The 18,677-nt window shown below is 51.6% G+C and overlaps 1 protein-coding gene across 2 annotated transcripts; it reads right to left on the minus strand.

The window, feature by feature from the left end:
• Positions 1 to 270: 270 nt before the first annotated feature.
• On the minus strand, positions 271 to 18,033 carry LOC106590979 (serine/threonine-protein kinase PLK1). Of its 2 annotated transcripts, XM_045713687.1 has the most exons (10): positions 17,247 to 18,033; positions 16,535 to 16,703; positions 16,230 to 16,374; positions 15,627 to 15,720; positions 14,687 to 14,909; positions 14,306 to 14,446; positions 14,002 to 14,079; positions 1,753 to 1,907; positions 1,203 to 1,385; positions 271 to 1,085 (listed from the first exon to the last, which is right to left on the minus strand). In XM_045713687.1, the coding sequence occupies exons 1-10, from the start codon at positions 17,607 to 17,609 to the stop codon at positions 894 to 896; spliced, it is 1,743 nt and encodes a 580-aa protein (XP_045569643.1). In that variant the 5' UTR covers positions 17,610 to 18,033; the 3' UTR covers positions 271 to 893. The 2 variants fall into 2 exon arrangements, with proteins under 2 accessions (XP_045569643.1, XP_045569644.1); XM_045713688.1 differs by lacking the exons at positions 14,002 to 14,079; positions 14,306 to 14,446.
• Positions 18,034 to 18,677: the final 644 nt, after the last annotated feature.

Consider the following 18,677-nt stretch of genomic DNA (forward strand, 5'->3'; position numbering starts at 1 on the left):
TTCTAGGTTTACAGTAATGGACACGCTCTGTTCAGCTGGATTCTAGGGTTACAGTAACGGACACGCCCTGTTCAGCTGGATTCTAGGTTTACAGTAACACCCTGTTCAGTTGGATTCTGGGTTTACAGTAACCCCGTTCAGTTGGATTCTACGTTTACAGTAACGCCCCGTTCAGATGGATTCCATTCTAGGTTTACAGTAACTTCCAACCCATAATGCTTTGAGTTTAATCTGCTTCACATGAACACGACAACAAGTAAAAAAAACAACCTCTTTCAAGACTTTATTAACGTGGAAGAAAATTCAACTTTTAAAAAAACAAAACATGTAAACATTTTAATTAAACCTGGAGAGAAAAGATTTGTACAAGAGGAACTACAGGTAAAAAAAACAGGTAGAGAAGCATGTACATGATACGGTCTGTCAGCACGGTTCGATTCCCACAACACCTAGCGTACTACAGACCAGACAGAGAAGTGGATTACAGACTGGATGTTTGTCTAACTTAACATCCTGAGGGGAAACAGAGACCAGAGAGACAGACAGGTAGGGGGGAGAGAGAGACTGGTGACCAGAGAGACAGACAGATGGGGGGGGAGAGACTGGTGACCAGGGAGACAGACAGGTAGGGGGGGAGAAAGAGAGAGACTGGTGACCAGAGAGACAGACAGGTAGGTAGGGGGGGACCGATCTTGTGTGACTATAATAAAAAAGACGTTGTTTCAACATTTAGAGACCGTTGGGGAGATCCAGCAGTCCAACTGGCTTATTGTGACACACTCTGATTGGCCAGCAGACAACAGGAAGTGGATTATAGTTAGAGGCTGGGGGGGTGGACCTCCAGCTGGGCTGTGATTGGCTGCGGGGCCAGAGAGAGGAGGACAGGAGATTGGTTAGCGAGGAGTGGAGGACTTGCAGGACAGTAGCTTGGCCACCATCAGTCTGGCGTAACTCATCCTGCTGGCCAGCTCTTTACAGCAGCCAAACTCCTGGATCAGAGACGTCTTGTACGTCCTGAAGTCTCTCTTCTCGTCGATGAAGGACACGGCGCCCATCAGGGGACACAGGATTAACTTGGTGTGGTCCTGCAGAACAGACAACAGATACTCAGAGAGGAGGGGAGGAGAGAGAGAGAGACGCGCGGAGGAGGAGAGAGAGAGAGAGACGAGGAGGAAGAGAGACAAGGAGGAAGAGGAGGGTACCTGGAAGAAGTTGATCTGCACGGTGCCGTTGGTGAGGTGGAGGACGATGGCGGACTTGGTTCTGAACCAGTGTCCGAGGTACGGCAGACGGGCGAGTTCGTCCCCGTCCCGCGGCGTGATGTTGGCGCCCGCCTTCAGAAGGTGCTCCGACATGTAGTTACGGAAATACTTCAACAACGTGATCTAGGGAGGGGTCAAAGGTCACAGGTCAGCTAGGCTCTAACCCTTTAACAGACACGTAGAGAGGGAAGACGCTATCCGACAGTTTGCCCGATGCTAGCCACAGTCATAGAGAAGCACTAGCGGCGAGACGCTAACCTTCTTGGATAGCGTAGCTGGGTAGGAGCTAAAGGACTTTTTAATCCCGACGCTATCCGACAGTTAGCCCGATGCTAGCCACAGCCATAGAGAAGCACTAGCGGCGAGACGCTAACCTTCTTGGATAGCGTAGCTGGGTAAGAGCTAAAGGACTTTTTAATCACGACGCTATCCAACAGTTAGCCCGATGCTAGCCACAGCCATAGAGAAGCACTAGCGGCGAGACGCTAACCTTCTTGGAGAGCGTAGCTGGGTAGGAGCGGACGCTGAGGTAGCTCTCAGCGGCCATCTTGTCGATGTACTGAAGACTGTCTCCGTCGGCGTACATGATCATCCTGGTACAGTCATTAAACAAAACGCCCACGCTGTTGTCACACAGCTGATAACCTGGAGGAGAGGAGACAGGGTTGACATGGTAAGAGAGAGAGAGAGAGGGCGGACATGGTGAGAGAGGGGGTCGACATAGAGAGAGGGGGTCGACATAGAGAGAGGGGGTCGAGAGAGAAAGAGGGGGTCGACATGGTGAGAGAGAGGGTCGACATGGTAACAGAGAGAGAGCGAGAGAGGGTCGACATGGTAACAGAGAGAGAGAGAGGGGGTCGACATGGTAACAGAGAGAGAGAGAGGGGGTCGACATGGTAACAGAGAGAGAGAGAGGGGGTCGACATGGTAACAGAGAGAGAGAGAGAGGGGTCGACATGGTAACAGAGAGAGAGGGGGTCGACATGGTAACAGAGAGAGAGAGAGAGGGGGTCGACATGGTAACAGAGAGAGAGAGAGGGGGTCGACATGGTAACAGAGAGAGAGAGAGAGGGGGTCGACATGGTAACAGAGAGAGAGAGAGGGGGTCGACATGGTAACAGAGAGAGAGAGAGGGGTCGACATGGTAACAGAGAGAGAGAGAGGGGGTTCGACATGGTAACAGAGAGAGAGAGAGGGGTCGACATGGTAACAGAGAGAGAGAGAGGGGGTCGACATGGTAACAGAGAGAGAGAGGGGTCGACATGGTAACAGAGAGAGAGAGGGGTCGACATGGTAACAGAGAGAGAGAGAGAGGGGTCGACATGGTAACAGAGAGAGAGAGAGAAGAGAGAGAGAGGGGGTCGAAATGGTGAGAGAGAGGGGTCGACATGGTGAGAGAGAGAGGGGTCGACCTGGTGAGAGAGAGAGAGGGGGTCGACATGGTAACAGAGAGAGAGAGAGAGGGGGGTCGACATGGTGAGAGAGAGAGAGAGGGGGTCGACATGGTGAGAGAGAGAGAGAGAAGGTCGACATGGTGAGAGAGAGAGAGAGAAGGTCGACATGGTAAGAGAGAGAGAGGGGGTCGACATGGTGAGAGAGAGAGAGGGGGTCGACATGGTGAGAGAGAGAGAGGGGTCGACATGGTGAGAGAGAGAGGGGGTCGACATGGTGAGAGAGAGAGGGGTCGACATGGTGAGAGAGAGAGGGGGTCGACATGGTGAGAGAGAGAGGGGGTCGACATGGTGAGAGAGAGAGGGGTCGACATGGTGAGAGAGAGAGGGGTCGACATGGTGAGAGAGAGAGGGGTCGACATGGTGAGAGAGAGGGGGTCGACATGGTGAGAGAGAGAGGGGTCGACATGGTGAGAGAGAGAGGGTCGACATGGTGAGAGAGAGAGGGGGTCGACATGGTGAGAGAGAGGGGTCGACATGGTGAGAGAGAGGGGTCGACATGGTGAGAGAGAGGGGGTCGACATGGTGAGAGAGAGAGGGGTCGACATGGTGAGAGAGAGAGGGTCGACATGGTGAGAGAGAGAGGGGGTCGACATGGTGAGAGAGAGAGGGGGTCGACATGGTGAGAGAGAGAGGGTTCGACATGGTAACAGAGAGAGAGAGAGAGGGGGTCGACATGGTGAGAGAGGGGGTCGACATGGTGAGAGAGAGGGGGTCGACATGGTGAGAGAGAGGGGGTCGACATGGTGAGAGAGAGAGACGGGGTCGACATGGTGAGAGAGACGGGGGGTTCGACATGGTGACAGAGAGAGACGGGGTCGACATGGTGAGAGAGAGCGGGGGTTCGACATGGTGACAGAGAGAGAGGGGGGTCGACATGGTAACAGAGAGAGAGAGGGGGTCGACATGGTAACAGAGAGAGAGAGGGGTCGACATGGTAACAGAGAGAGAGAGAGGGGGGTCGACATGGTAACAGAGAGAGAGAGAGGGGGTCGACATGGTAACAGAGAGAGAGAGAGAGGGGTCGACATGGTAACACAGAGAGAGAGAGGGGGTCGACATGGTAACACAGAGAGAGAGAGGGGTCGACATGGTAACAGAGAGAGAGGGGGTCGACATGGTAACAGAGAGAGAGGGGGTCGACATGGTAACAGAGAGAGAGGGGGCCGACATGGTAACAGAGAGAGAGGGGGTCGACATGGTAACAGAGAGAGAGAGGGGTCGACATGGTAACAGAGAGAGAGAGAGGGGTCGACATGGTAACAGAGAGAGAGAGGGGGTCGACATGGTAACAGAGAGAGAGAGAGGGGGGTCGACATGGTAACAGAGAGAGAGAGGGGGTCGACATGGTAACAGAGAGAGAGAGAGGGGGTCGACATGGTAACAGAGAGAGAGAGAGGGGGGTCGACATGGTAACAGAGAGAGAGAGAGGGGGGGTCGAAACATGGTAACATAGAGAGAGAGGGGGTCGACATGGTAACAGAGAGAGAGAGAGGGGGTCGACATGGTAACAGAGAGAGAGAGAGGGGGTCGACATGGTAACAGAGAGAGAGAGAGGGGGTCGACATGGTAACAGAGAGAGAGAGAGGGGGTCGACATGGTAACAGAGAGAGAGAGAGGGGTCGACATGGTAACAGAGAGAGAGAGAGGGGTCGACATGGTAACAGAGAGAGAGAGAGGGGGTCGACATGGTAACAGAGAGAGAGAGAGAGGGGTCGACATGGTAACAGAGAGAGAGAGAGAGGGGGTCGACATGGTAACAGAGAGAGAGAGAGAGAGGGGTCGACATGGTAACAGAGAGAGAGAGAGAGGGGTCGACATGGTAACAGAGAGAGAGAGAGGGGGTCGACATGGTAACAGAGAGAGAGAGAGGGGGGCACATGGTAACAGAGAGAGAGAGGGGTCGACATGGTAACAGAGAGAGAGAGAGGGGTCGACATGGTAACAGAGAGAGAGAGAGGGGTCGACATGGTAACAGAGAGAGAGAGAGGGGGTCGAAACATGGTAACAGAGAGAGAGAGGGGGTCGACATGGTAACACAGAGAGAGAGAGGGGGGGTCGACATGGTAACAGAGAGAGGGGGGGGGTCGACATGGTAACAGAGAGAGAGGGGGTCGACATGGTAACAGAGAGAGAGGGGGTCGACATGGTAACAGAGAGAGAGGGGACATGGTAACAGAGAGAGAGGGGGTCGACATGGTAACAGAGAGAGAGAGGGGTCGACATGGTAACAGAGAGAGAGGGGGTCGACATGGTAACAGAGAGAGAGAGAGGGGGTCGACATGGTAACAGAGAGAGAGAGAGAGGGGGGTCGACATGGTAACAGAGAGAGAGAGAGGGTCGACATGGTAACAGAGAGAGAGAGAGGGGTCGACATGGTAACAGAGAGAGAGAGGGGTCGACATGGTAACAGAGAGAGAGAGAGGGGGTCAACATGGTAACAGAGAGAGAGAGAGGGGTCGACATGGTAACAGAGAGAGAGAGAGGGGTCGACATGGTAACAGAGAGAGAGAGAGGGGTCGACATGGTAACAGAGAGAGAGAGGGGGTCGACATGGTAACAGAGAGAGAGAGAGGGGGTCGACATGGTAACAGAGAGAGAGAGAGTTCGACATGGTAACAGAGAGAGAGAGAGAGGTCGACATGGTAACAGAGAGAGAGAGAGAGGGGGTCGACATGGTAACAGAGAGAGAGAGAGGGGGTCGACATGGTAACAGAGAGAGAGAGGGGGTCGACATGGTAACAGAGAGAGAGGGGTTCGACATGGTAACGAGAGAGAGAGAGGGGGTCGACATGGTAACACAGAGAGAGAGAGGGGTCGACATGGTAACCAGAGAGAGAGAGAGGGGGTCGACATGGTAACACAGAGAGAGAGAGAGAGGGGGTCGACATGGTAACAGAGAGAGAGGGGGTCGACATGGTAACAGAGAGAGGGCCGACATGGTAACAGAGAGAGAGGGGGTCGACATGGTAACAGAGAGAGAGGGGGGTCGACATGGTAACAGAGAGAGAGAGGGTCGACATGGTAACAGAGAGAGAGGGGGTCGAGCATGGTAACAGAGAGAGAGGGGGTCGACATGGTAACAGAGAGAGAGGAGGTCGACATGGTAACAGAGAGAGAGGGGGTCGACATGGTAACAGAGAGAGAGGGGGTCGACATGGTAACAGAGAGAGAGGGGTCGACATGGTAACAGAGAGAGAGGGGTCGACATGGTAACAGAGAGAGAGGTCGACATGGTAACAGAGAGAGAGGGGGGTCGACATGGTAACAGAGAGAGAGGGGGGTCGACATGGTAACAGAGAGAGAGGGGGTCGACATGGTAACAGAGAGAGAGAGGGGGGTCGACATGGTAACAGAGAGAGAGAGAGGGGGGGTCGACATGGTAACAGAGAGAGAGAGGGGTCGACATGGTAACAGAGAGAGAGAGAGGGGGTCGACATGGTAACAGAGAGAGAGAGGGGTCGACATGGTAACAGAGAGAGAGAGAGGGTCGACATGGTAACAGAGAGAGAGAGAGGGGGTCGACATGGTAACAGAGAGAGAGAGGGGGTCGACATGGTAACAGAGAGAGAGAGAGGGGGTCGACATGGTAACAGAGAGAGAGAGAGGGGGTCGACATGGTAACAGAGAGAGAGAGGGAGTCGACATGGTAACAGAGAGAGAGAGAGGGGGTCGACATGGTAACAGAGAGAGAGAGAGAGGGGGTCGACATGGTAACAGAGAGAGAGAGAGAGGTCGACATGGTAACAGAGAGAGAGAGAGGGGTCGACATGGTAACAGAGAGAGAGAGGGGGTCGACATGGTAACAGAGAGAGAGAGGGGTCGACATGGTAACAGAGAGAGAGAGAGGGTCGACATGGTAACAGAGAGAGAGAGAGGGGTTCGACATGGTAACACAGAGAGAGAGAGGGGGTCGAAACATGGTAACAGAGAGAGAGAGAGGGGTCGACATGGTAACAGAGAGAGAGAGGGGGTCGACATGGTAACAGAGAGAGAGGGGGTCGACATGGTAACAGAGAGAGAGGGGTCGACATGGTAACAGAGAGAGAGGGGTCGACATGGTAACAGAGAGAGAGGGGTCGACATGGTAACAGAGAGAGAGGGGGTCGACATGGTAACAGAGAGAGAGGGTCGACATGGTAACAGAGAGAGGGGTCGACATGGTAACAGAGAGAGGGGGTCGACATGGTAACAGAGAGAGAGGGGGTCGACATGGTAACAGAGAGAGAGGGTCGACATGGTAACAGAGAGAGAGAGAGGGGGTCGACATGGTAACAGAGAGAGAGAGGGGTCGACATGGTAACAGAGAGAGAGGGGGTCGACATGGTAACAGAGAGAGAGAGGGGGTCGACATGGTAACAGAGAGAGAGAGGGGGTCGACATGGTAACAGAGAGAGAGGGGGTCGAGCATGGTAACAGAGAGAGAGAGGGGTCGACATGGTAACAGAGAGAGAGAGGGGGTCGACATGGTAACAGAGAGAGAGAGAGAGGGGTCGACATGGTAACAGAGAGAGAGAGGGGGTCGACATGGTAAGAGAGAGGGGGGTCGACATGGTGAGAGAGAGAGAGAGAGGGGTCGACATGGTGAGAGAGAGAGAGAGGGGGGGGGTCGACATGGTGAGAGAGAGAGAGAGAGGGGGGTCGACATGGTAAGAGAGAGAGAGGGGGTCGACATGGTAAGAGAGAGAGAGGGGGTCGACATGGTAAGAGAGAGAGAGAGAGGGTTCGACATGGTAACAGAGAGAGAGAGAGAGGGTTCGACATGGTAAGAGAGAGAGAGGGGGGTCGACATGGTAACAGAGAGAGAGGGGGTCGACATGGTAACAGAGAGAGAGAGAGGGTTCGACATGGTAACAGAGAGAGAGAGAGAGGGTTCGACATGGTAACAGAGAGAGAGAGGGGGTCGACATGGTAACAGAGAGAGAGGGGGTCGACATGGTAACAGAGAGAGAGGGGGTCGACATGGTAACAGAGAGAGAGGGGTCGACATGGTAACAGAGAGAGAGGGGGTCGACATGGTAACAGAGAGAGAGGGTCGACATGGTAACAGAGAGAGAGAGGGGTCGACATGGTAACAGAGAGAGAGAGAGGGGGTCGACATGGTAACGAGAGAGAGAGAGAGAGAGGGGGTCGACATGGTAACAGAGAGAGAGAGAGAGAGGGGGTCGACATGGTAACAGAGAGAGAGAGAGGGGGTCGACATGGTAACAGAGAGAGAGAGAGGGGTCGACATGGTGAGAGAGAGAGAGAGGGGGGTCGACATGGTGAGAGAGAGAGAGAGAGGGGGGTCGACATGGTAAGAGAGAGAGAGAGAGGGGGGTCGAGCATGGTAAGAGAGAGAGAGGGGGTCGACATGGTAAGAGAGAGAGGGGTCGACATGGTAAGAGAGAGAGGGGGTCGACATGGTGAGAGAGAGAGAGAGAGAGAGGGGGGGTCGACATGGTAAGAGAGAGAGAGGGGGTCGACATGGTAAGAGAGAGAGAGGGGGTCGACATGGTAAGAGAGAGAGAGGGGGGTCGACATGGTAAGAGAGAGAGAGGGGGGGTCGACATGGTAAGAGAGAGAGAGGGGGGTCGACATGGTAAGAGAGAGAGAGGGGGTCGACATGGTAAGAGAGAGAGAGGGGTCGACATGGTAAGAGAGAGAGAGGGTTCGACATGGTAACAGAGAGAGAGAGAGAGGGTTCGACATGGTAACAGAGAGAGAGAGAGGGTTCGACATGGTAACAGAGAGAGAGAGAGAGTGGGTTCGACATGGTAACAGAGAGAGAGAGAGAGGGTTCGACATGGTAACAGAGAGAGAGAGGGGGTCGACATGGTAACAGAGAGAGAGAGAGGGGTCGACATGGTAACAGAGAGAGGGGGTCGACATGGTAACAGAGAGAGAGGGGGTCGACATGGTAACAGAGAGAGGGGTCGACATGGTAACAGAGAGAGGGGTCGACATGGTAACAGAGAGAGAGAGAGGGGTCGACATGGTAACAGAGAGAGAGAGAGGGGTCGACATGGTAACAGAGAGAGAGAGAGGGGTCGACATGGTAACAGAGAGAGAGAGAGAGAGGGGTCGACATGGTAACAGAGAGAGAGAGAGAGAGAGGGGTCGACATGGTAACAGAGAGAGAGAGAGAGAGGGGTCGACATGGTAACAGAGAGAGAGAGAGAGGGGTCGACATGGTAACAGAGAGAGAGAGAGGGGTCGACATGGTAAGAGAGAGAGAGAGGGGGTCGACATGGTAAGAGAGAGAGAGAGGGGTCGACATGGTGAGAGAGAGAGAGAGAGGGGGTCGACATGGTAAGAGAGAGAGAGAGGTCGACATGGTAAGAGAGAGAGAGGGGTCGACATGGTAAGAGAGAGAGAGGGTCGACATGGTAAGAGAGAGAGAGGGGGTCGACATGGTAAGAGAGAGAGAGGGGGTCGACATGGTAAGAGAGAGAGAGGGGTCGACATGGTAAGAGAGAGAGGGGGTCGACATGGTAAGAGAGAGAGAGGGGGTCGACATGGTAAGAGAGAGAGAGGGGTCGACATGGTAAGAGAGAGAGAGGGGGTCGACATGGTAAGAGAGAGAGAGGGGTCGACATGGTAAGAGAGAGAGAGGGGTTCGACATGGTAAGAGAGAGAGAGGGGTTCGACATGGTAAGAGAGAGAGAGGGGTTCGACATGGTAAGAGAGAGAGAGGGGTCGACATGGTAAGAGAGAGAGAGGGGGTTCGACATGGTAAGAGAGAGAGAGAGGGTTCGACATGGTAACAGAGAGAGAGAGAGAGGGTTCGACATGGTAACAGAGAGAGAGAGAGAGGTTCGACATGGTAACAGAGAGAGAGAGGGGTCGACATGGTAACAGAGAGAGAGGGGGGTCGACATGGTGAGAGAGAGAGAGAGGGGTCGACATGGTGAGAGAGAGAGAGGGGGGGTCGACATGGTGAGAGAGAGAGAGAGGGGGTCGACATGGTGAGAGAGAGAGAGAGGGGGTCGACATGGTAAGAGAGAGAGAGAGGGGGGTCGACATGGTAAGAGAGAGAGAGAGGGGGGGTCGACATGGTAACAGAGAGAGAGAGAGGGGGTCGACATGGTAACAGAGAGAGAGAGGGGTCGACATGGTAACAGAGAGAGAGAGGGGTCGACATGGTAACAGAGAGAGAGAGGGGGTCGACATGGTAAGAGAGAGAGAGAGAGGGGGGGTCGACATGGTAAGAGAGAGAGAGGGGGTCGACATGGTAACAGAGAGAGAGAGAGAGGGTTCGACATGGTAACAGAGAGAGAGAGAGAGAGAGGGTTCGACATGGTAACAGAGAGAGAGAGAGAGAGGGGGGTCGACATGGTAAGAGAGAGAGAGAGAGGGGGGGGTCGACATGGTAACAGAGAGAGAGAGGGGGTCGACATGGTAAGAGAGAGAGAGAGGGGGGGTCGACATGGTAACAGAGAGAGAGAGGGGGTCGACATGGTAACAGAGAGAGAGAGAGAGGGGGGTCGACATGGTAAGAGAGAGAGAGGGGTCGACATGGTAAGAGAGAGAGAGGGGGGTCGACATGGTAAGAGAGAGAGAGGGGGGGTCGACATGGTAAGAGAGAGAGAGGGGGGTCGACATGGTAAGAGAGAGAGAGGGGGTCGACATGGTAAGAGAGAGAGAGAGAGAAGGGGGGTCGACATGGTAACAGAGAGAGAGAGAGAGGGGGGGGTCGACATGGTAACAGAGAGAGAGAGAGGGGGTCGACATGGTAACAGAGAGAGAGAGAGGGGGTCGACATGGTAAGAGAGAGAGAGGGGGTCGACATGGTAAGAGAGAGAGAGAGGGGGTCGACATGGTAAGAGAGAGAGAGAGGGGTCGACATGGTAAGAGAGAGAGAGAGGGGTCGACATGGTAAGAGAGAGAGAGAGAGAGGGGGGGTCGACATGGTAACGAGAGAGAGAGAGAGAGGGTTCGACATGGTAACAGAGAGAGAGAGAGAGAGAGGGGGGGGGGGTCGACATGGTAACAGAGAGAGAGGGGGTCGACATGGTAACAGAGAGAGAGAGGGGGGGAGTCGACATGGTAACAGAGAGAGAGAGGGGGGTCGACATGGTAAGAGAGAGAGAGGGGGGGTCGACATGGTAAGAGAGAGAGAGAGGGGGTCGACATGGTAAGAGAGAGAGAGGGGGGGTCGACATGGTAAGAGAGAGAGAGAGGGGGGGGTCGACATGGTAACAGAGAGAGAGAGGGGGGTCGACATGGTAACAGAGAGAGAGAGAGAGGGGGTCGACATGGTAAGAGAGAGAGAGAGGGGTCGACATGGTGAGAGAGAGAGGGGTCGACATGGTGAGAGAGAGAGAGAGAGAGGGGTCGACATGGTGAGAGAGAGAGAGAGAGAGGGGTCGACATGGTGAGAGAGAGAGGGGGTCGACATGGTGAGAGAGAGAGGGGTCGACATGGTGAGAGAGAGAGAGAGGGGGGTCGACATGGTGAGAGAGAGAGAGAGAGGGGTCGACATGGTGAGAGAGAGAGAGAGAGGGGTCGACATGGTGAGAGAGAGAGAGAGAGGGGTCGACATGGTGAGAGAGAGAGAGAGAGAGGGGTCGACATGGTGAGAGAGAGAGGGGTCGACATGGTAACAGAGAGAGAGAGAGAGGGGGTCGACATGGTAAGAGAGAGAGAGAGGGAGAGAGAGAGAGGGGGTCGACATGGTAAGAGAGAGAGAGAGGGGGTCGACATGGTAACAGAGAGAGAGAGAGAGGGGGTCGACAAGGTAAGAGAGAGAGAGAGAGGGGGTCGACATGGTAACAGAGAGAGCGAGAGAGAGACGGGGTCGACATGGTAACAGAGAGAGAGAGAGAGACGACATGGTGAGAGAGAGGGGTCGACATAGAGAGAGGGGGTTCGACATGGTAACAGAGAGAGAGAGAGAGGGGGTCGACATGGTAACAGAGAGAGAGAGAGAGGGGTCGACATGGTAACAGAGAGAGAGGGGGGTCGACATGGTAAGAGAGAGAGAGAGAGAGAGAGGGTCGACATGGTAAGAGAGAGAGAGAGAGGGTCGACATGGTAACAGAGAGAGAGAGAGGGGTCGACATGGTAACAGAGAGAGAGAGAGGGGTCGACATGGTAACAGAGAGAGAGAGAGAGGGGTCGACATGGTAACAGAGAGAGAGAGAGAGAGGGGGTCGACATGGTAACAGAGAGAGAGAGAGAGAGGGGTCGACATGGTAACAGAGAGAGAGAGAGAGGGGGTCGACATGGTAACAGAGAGAGAGAGAGAGGGGTCGACATGGTAACAGAGAGAGAGAGAGAGGGGGTCGACATGGTAACAGAGAGAGAGAGAGAGGGGGTCGACATGGTAACAGAGAGAGAGAGAGAGGGGGTCGACATGGTAACAGAGAGAGAGAGAGGGGGGGGTCGACATGGTAAGAGAGAGCGAGAGGGGGGGTCGACATGGTAACAGAGAGCGAGAGAGAGAGAGAGAGAGAGAGAAGAGAGAGGGTTCGACATGGTAACAGAGAGAGAGAGAGAGGGGGTCGACATGGTGAGAGAGAGAGAGAGAGGGGGTCGACATGGTAACAGAGAGAGAGAGAGAGTCGACATGGTAACAGAGAGAGAGAGAGTCGACATGGTAACAGAGAGAGAGAGAGGGGGGGTCGACATGGTAACAGAGAGAGAGAGAGAGAGGGGGTCAACATGGTAACAGAGAGAGAGAGAGGGGGTCAACATGGTAAGAGAGAGAGAGAGAGGGGGTCAACATGGTAAGAGAGAGAGAGAGAGGGGGTCAACATGGTAACAGAGAGAGAGAGAGAGAGGGGGTCGACATGGTAACAGAGAGAGAGAGAGAGAGGGGGTCGACATGGTAACAGAGAGAGAGAGAGAGGGGTCGACATGGTAACAGAGAGAGAGAGAGAGGGGTCGACATGGTAACAGAGAGAGAGAGAGAGGGGTCGACATGGTAACAGAGAGAGAGAGAGAGTGAAGAGAGGGTTCGACATGGTAACAGAGAGAGAGAGAGAGAGAGGGTTCGACATGGTAACAGAGAGAGAGAGAGAGAGGGGGTCGACATGGTGAGAGAGAGAGAGAGAGAGAGAGGGGTCGACATGGTGAGAGAGAGAGAGAGGGGGTCGACATGGTGAGAGAAAGAGAGAGAGAGAGAGTCGACATGGTAACAGAGAGAGAGAGAGGGGGTCGACATGGTAACAGAGAGAGAGAGAGAGAGGGGGTCAACATGGTAACAGAGAGAGAGAGAGAGAGGGGGTCAACATGGTAAGAGAGAGAGAGAGAGGGGGTCAACATGGTAAGAGAGAGAGAGAGAGGGGGTCAACATGGTAAGAGAGAGAGAGAGAGGGGGTCAACATGGTAAGAGAGAGAGAGAGAGGGGGTCGACATGGTAACAGAGAGAGAGAGAGAGGGGGTCGACATGGTAACAGAGAGAGAGAGAGAGGGGTCGACATGGTAACAGAGAGAGAGAGAGAGGGGTCGACATGGTAACAGAGAGAGAGAGAGAGGGGTCGACATGGTAACAGAGAGAGAGAGAGTGAAGAGAGGGTTCGACATGGTAACAGAGAGAGAGAGAGAGAGAAGAGAGAGGGTTCGACATGGTAACAGAGAGAGAGAGAGAAGAGAGAGGGTTCGACATGGTAACAGAGAGAGAGAGAGGGGGTCGACATGGTGAGAGAGAGAGAGAGAGAGAGAGAGAGGGGGTCGACATGGTGAGAGAGAGAGAGGGGTCGACATGGTGAGAGAAAGAGAGAGAGAGAGAGAGAGGGGGTCGACATGGTGACAGAGAGAGAGGGGGGTCGACATGGTAACAGAGAGAGAGAGAGAGACGACATGTGAGAGAGAGGGGGTCGACATAGAGAGAGGGGGTCGACACGGTAACAGAGAGAGGGGGTTGACATGGTAACAGAGAGAGAGAGAGAGAGAGAGACGGGGGGGTTCGACATGGTAACAGAGAGAGAGAGACAGGGTCGACATGGTAACAGAGAGAGAGAGAGAGGGGTCGACATGGTAACAGAGAGAGAGAGAGAGAGAGAGAGGGGTCGACATGGTAACAGAGAGAGAGAGAGAGAGAGAGAGAGAGAGACAGGTTCGACATGGTAACAGAGAGAGAGAGACAGGTTCGACATGGTAACAGAGAGAGAGAGAGAGACAGGTTCGACATGGTAACAGAGAGAGAGAGAGACAGGTTCGACATGGTAACAGAGAGAGACAGGTTCGACATGGTAACAGAGAGAGAGAGAGACAGGTTCGACATGGTAACAGAGAGAGAGAGAGAGAGAGAGGGTTGACATGGTAACAGAGAGAGAGAGGGTTGACATGGTAACAGTTGTTACCCAGTCCGTATTTGTCGCTGTAGTCGACCCACTTGCTGATCCAGAAGATGGGGACACAGGCTGGGTCCTCGGCCTCCTCTGGAAACACAGGGGTCAAAGGTCAATATGTTGGGCTGTGTCTCGTACCCATGGGAACGAGTCCTCCGAGGACTAGACAGTGTGTCGTACACATGGGAACGAGTCCTCCGAGGACTAGACAGTGTGTCGTACCCATGGGAACGAGTCCTCGGAGGACTTGACAGTGTGTCGTACCCATGCAAGTATGTGCGTCTCTCTCTCGGCATTGTGTGTGTGTGTGTCGTACCCATGCGTACGAGTCCTCTCTCCGAGGGCTTGGCAGCGTTGCAGGTGTCCAGTTGCTGCAGCAGGTCATTCAGGTGACAGTCTGTCGCCTCTGGAATCTCTCTGAGCAGCGGCTCGTCTTTCTGCTCCACCTTCTCCGTCCCTAATGAAGACAAGAGGACGACACTAGACCCCCCGCCGAAGGAAAGGAAGGGAGGAAAGGAAGGAAGAGGCCGACACTAGACCCTCCGCTTAAGAGAAGAGGCCGACACTAGACCCCTGGGCTGAAAGAAAGGAAGGGAGGAAAGGAGACCGAGACTAGACCCCAACGCTGAAGGAAAGGAAGTTAGGAAAGGAGAGAGAGACACTAGACCACAGCGTCCTACGTCGTGTGAAGCCTAACCTTTGTTGTTGAGAGCGGTGAGCGGGCGCCTCTGGCCGGGCTCCAGAGACGAGGGAGCGATGGAGAAGCGCGGCGGGACGGTCAGGCAGGTGGTGGGGAGACGTAAGGGGGTGTAACCCTCGGTGAAGAACTCGTCCGTCTGCAGCTGGGAGACGGTGGGACGCTGGGAAGGGTCGGCGTGGAGCATTCGCTTGATCAGAGACGCTGCCACGGGGTTGATTTGCTACAGAAACAGGATTTTAAAAAACAGGACAAACGGAGAGAAGATTTTGTGACGAAAACTGGAAATCAGCACGAATGACCTTTGAATTATTAAGGTAATTGACACCTTCAATGTGTTAACTCACCCAGGGGGATAATGTAGTGGTATAATACGGTGTATTAACTCACCCAGGGAGATAATGTAGTGGTATAATACGGTGTGTTAACTCACCCAGGGAGATAATGTAGTAGTATAATACGGTGTGTTAACTCACCCAGGGAGATAATGTAGTAGTATAATACGGTGTGTTAACTCACCCAGGGAGATAATATAGTGGTACTCACCCAGGGGGATAATGTAGCGGTACTCACCCAGGGGGATAATGTAGCGGTACTCACCCAGGGGGATAATGTAGTGGTATAATACAGCGTTAACTCACCCAGGGGGATAATGTAGGGGTCTCACCCAGGGGGATAATGTAGTGGTCTCACCCAGGGGGATAATGTAGTGGTATAATACGGTGGTAACTCACCCAGAGGGATAATGTAGTGGTATAATACGGTGTTAACTCACCCAGAGGGATAATGTAGTGGTATAATACGGCGTTAACTCCCCCAGGGGGATAACCCCAGTGGTATAATACGGCGTTTACTCACCCAGGGGGATAATGTAGTGGTATAATACGGCGTTTACTCACCCAGGGGGATAATGTAGTGGTATAATACGGTAGTAACTCACCCAGGGAATAGTGTAATTGTTCTTTTTGATTCGGTTGTAGGTTTCCTTCAGACACGTCGTCTCAAACGGAGGTTTACCGACCAGCAGCGTGTACCTGAGAGAGACGAGGCCTGTTACAATACAGACCACTACTGGGGGGGACCCCACCCCCCCAGATACAGACCACTACTGGTGGGGGACCCCCCCCTCAGATACAGACCACTACTGGTGGGGGACCCCCCCCTCAGATACAGACCACTACTGGTGGGGGACCCCCCCCTCAGATACAGACCACTACTGGGGGACACCCCCCTCAGATACAGACCACTACTGGTGGGGCCCCCCCCCTCAGATCTAGACCACTACTGGGGGAACCCCCCAGATACAGTATTAAATATCTGTATTCGCAAGCATTAATGTGGTATATTGTTTAGTTTTAATTTATTGCGACCAGAACGACTTTGAAAACAGATACCAATGTCATTTTTCGATGCCCAAACTCTCTCGTTAAAAATGTACCGAATGTAACGATAAACACAGTACAAAAAAACCCTGCAAACATACCTGATCAAATATACATTTATTTATTACCCCAGTAGCTAAGCTCGTCTACGTTCCACTTACAGGATACAGCCCAGAGACCAGACGTCGACCTCGAAACTGTGGCCTTTCTTACAGAGGACCTCCGGGGCGATGTAGTTCGGCGTCCCGCATAACGTCTTCTTACGTTCCCCTTCGAATTCTATCTTTGTGGCGAGGCCAAAGTCACCTTGGAGGAGGAGGAGAGACAGATAGGTGTTTAGACAAGGTGCTGTACAGAGGTGTGTGTGTGTGTGTGTACATTCTGGACCGGCTCACCAAGTGTGTGTGTGTGTGTGTGTGGAGTGTGTATATTAATGTGTGTGTGTGTGTGTGTGTGCGCTGCGTACCTATCTTAACGTCCATGTCGTCGCTGAGGAAGATGTTCCCCAGTTTCAGGTCTCTGTGTATCACTCTGTTGTCGTGGAGGTACTGACAGCCTTTTACCAGCTGCATCATATAATAACGGGCCTCGGGCTCCGTTACCGCCTTACGACGCTTATGCAGCTCCAACAGAGACTGAGAGAGGGGGGGGGGGACAGAGAAATGGAGGGGTTTAGCAACTGTTATATCACTGGGGTTAACTTGTATTTTTTAGGGTTTACTTCTGAATGTCTGATTGGAAGAGGGGACGGGACGGACAATGTACTTAGTCTAAGTTGTCATGCCAAGAAAAAAACAGTTTTTAGTAGTTTGTACAAAATCATAAATCAAAAAAGGGGCGGACTAGTTTTTTTAAAGAAAGTTCAAGAGTTGTAAATAACTTTTCAATTCAAAAGCACAAACTATATATAAAATCTAAGTACTTATGCAATCCTAGTTAGTCACCTTGAAAAGGAGGGGGACAAGTTGTGTTTTAAACAACAAGTCTTGTTAATTCAAGTAGCTAGTCATGTTGAGCGTTAGGTTTCATTTACATTACATTTTACATGTCCTTCCTAGACTAGGAAGTGTCCAAAACTAGATACAGTAGCTCCTAAAAAAACATTATTAATTAAAACTTATTATTATTAAAACTAAGTTAAAAAAAAATTAAATTATATAATCAGAAATCCAACTCACCCTTCGTCTGCAAATTTCCAAAACGACAAAAACAAAATCATCATCCTCGAAAAATCCGTGAAATCCAACAATGTGAGGATTGTCGAGACTCTTGTGAATGGCGATTTCAGAGCTCATTTTTTCCCTCTGATGAGGCTTGAGAATCATGGATTTAGGGACGACTTTACCGGCGAAAACTTCTTTCGTTTCCATATCTGTGATTTCGTAGCATTTAGCAAAACCACCTTTACCAAGAAATCTTCCCCGGGTGTATTTTTTGAACGTCCGAGGATCTATAAGAATATCCGGGATTTCTTTGAGAGGTGCCGATTTGGGGTCGACGTTTGTCGACGGATTCGTCGCCTTGGCTACAGGTGCACTCATTTTTAATAATAATAATAAATAAATAAATAAAGTGCCCTTCGAAAGCAACAAAAATATATAAAGATATGTTGACAAAAAAAAAAAAAAGACAATTTAAAATAAATAAAAATCCAATACACAACAAAAAGAAAGAAAAAAAAAAAAGGTTATGCTAATCTACCTCACTTTAGACAGGGCTAACTAGCTAGCTAGCTAGCCTTCCGAGTAACCCACTGAATTCAAATCAAAACTAAACCAAATGTTTTACCAAACTGTTCGCTTACATTTTTTTTTACGTACGATACCCAAGAATCAAATCGATTTTTTAACTTTAATATAATTGAATTATAATATAAACAACACCTCACCGTTGTTACTACTTTGCTCGTCGTTTATTTATTAACAACAGCGTCGACTAAAGCTAGCTGTTAGTTTAAATGCTGGTCTGTTCGTTTCAGCCGCCTGTGATTGGTCCTGACGAGTTTGAATTCGGACGGAAACAAAGCATCACGGGAAAGTTTTCAACCAAAAAATGGGCCAATTACCGAGCGGGAAATTCATATCCGTAGCACCGATTGGTTAAAACACCTGTAGATAACGCCCCTTATCTTCCTTAAACACTGACCAATCACCGACAACAAAAACCCCCAAGACGATAACCAAATTAATTGTGGGAAATGTAGTAGCTTGTATTGTCGTGTGAATAGAAAAACCACACCTTAGCAAGAACGAAAAACAAAACAAAAAACGTTATTATTACAACCCATCGCCGATAAAACAATAATTGTAAATGTTTTAGGTAAACTATAAACAATAGAACTGCTGACAAAAATTTAAACTCCGTCCGACAAGGATGAGTCTGACTTCTCTCACCCAATTCACGACATTTTCTTTAGGAATGTAGTGAAGTAAAAGTAAAAATTGTCAATAATATAAATAGTAAGGTAAAGTAAAAAAAAAAAAAAACAAGTAGTACTTTAAAGTATTTTTACTTAAGTAGTTCACACCACTGGTTTTAGGTTACTGTAAAAGCAGCCTCATGCTTCCCAACAAAAACAGTTCAGGACAAATTCATGCATATATTTGGTG

This window comes from Salmo salar, unplaced genomic scaffold (genome assembly GCF_905237065.1).
Source record: "Salmo salar unplaced genomic scaffold, Ssal_v3.1, whole genome shotgun sequence".
NCBI classification, from domain to species: domain Eukaryota; kingdom Metazoa; phylum Chordata; class Actinopteri; order Salmoniformes; family Salmonidae; genus Salmo; species Salmo salar.

Bases quoted from the DNA above. Each gene is read 5' to 3' on its own strand.
- LOC106590979 (XM_045713687.1), bottom strand. From the start codon at position 17,609: ATGAGTGCACCTGTAGCCAAGGCGACGAATCCGTCGACAAACGTCGAC. The intron at 14,080-14,305 runs GTACGACACACA...CTGTGTTTCCAG, and splicing joins GAGAGGACTCGTACGCATGG to AGGAGGCCGAGGACCCAGCC. The intron at 1,908-14,001 runs GTAACAACTGTT...CCTCTCCTCCAG, and splicing joins CAGCGACAAATACGGACTGG to GTTATCAGCTGTGTGACAAC.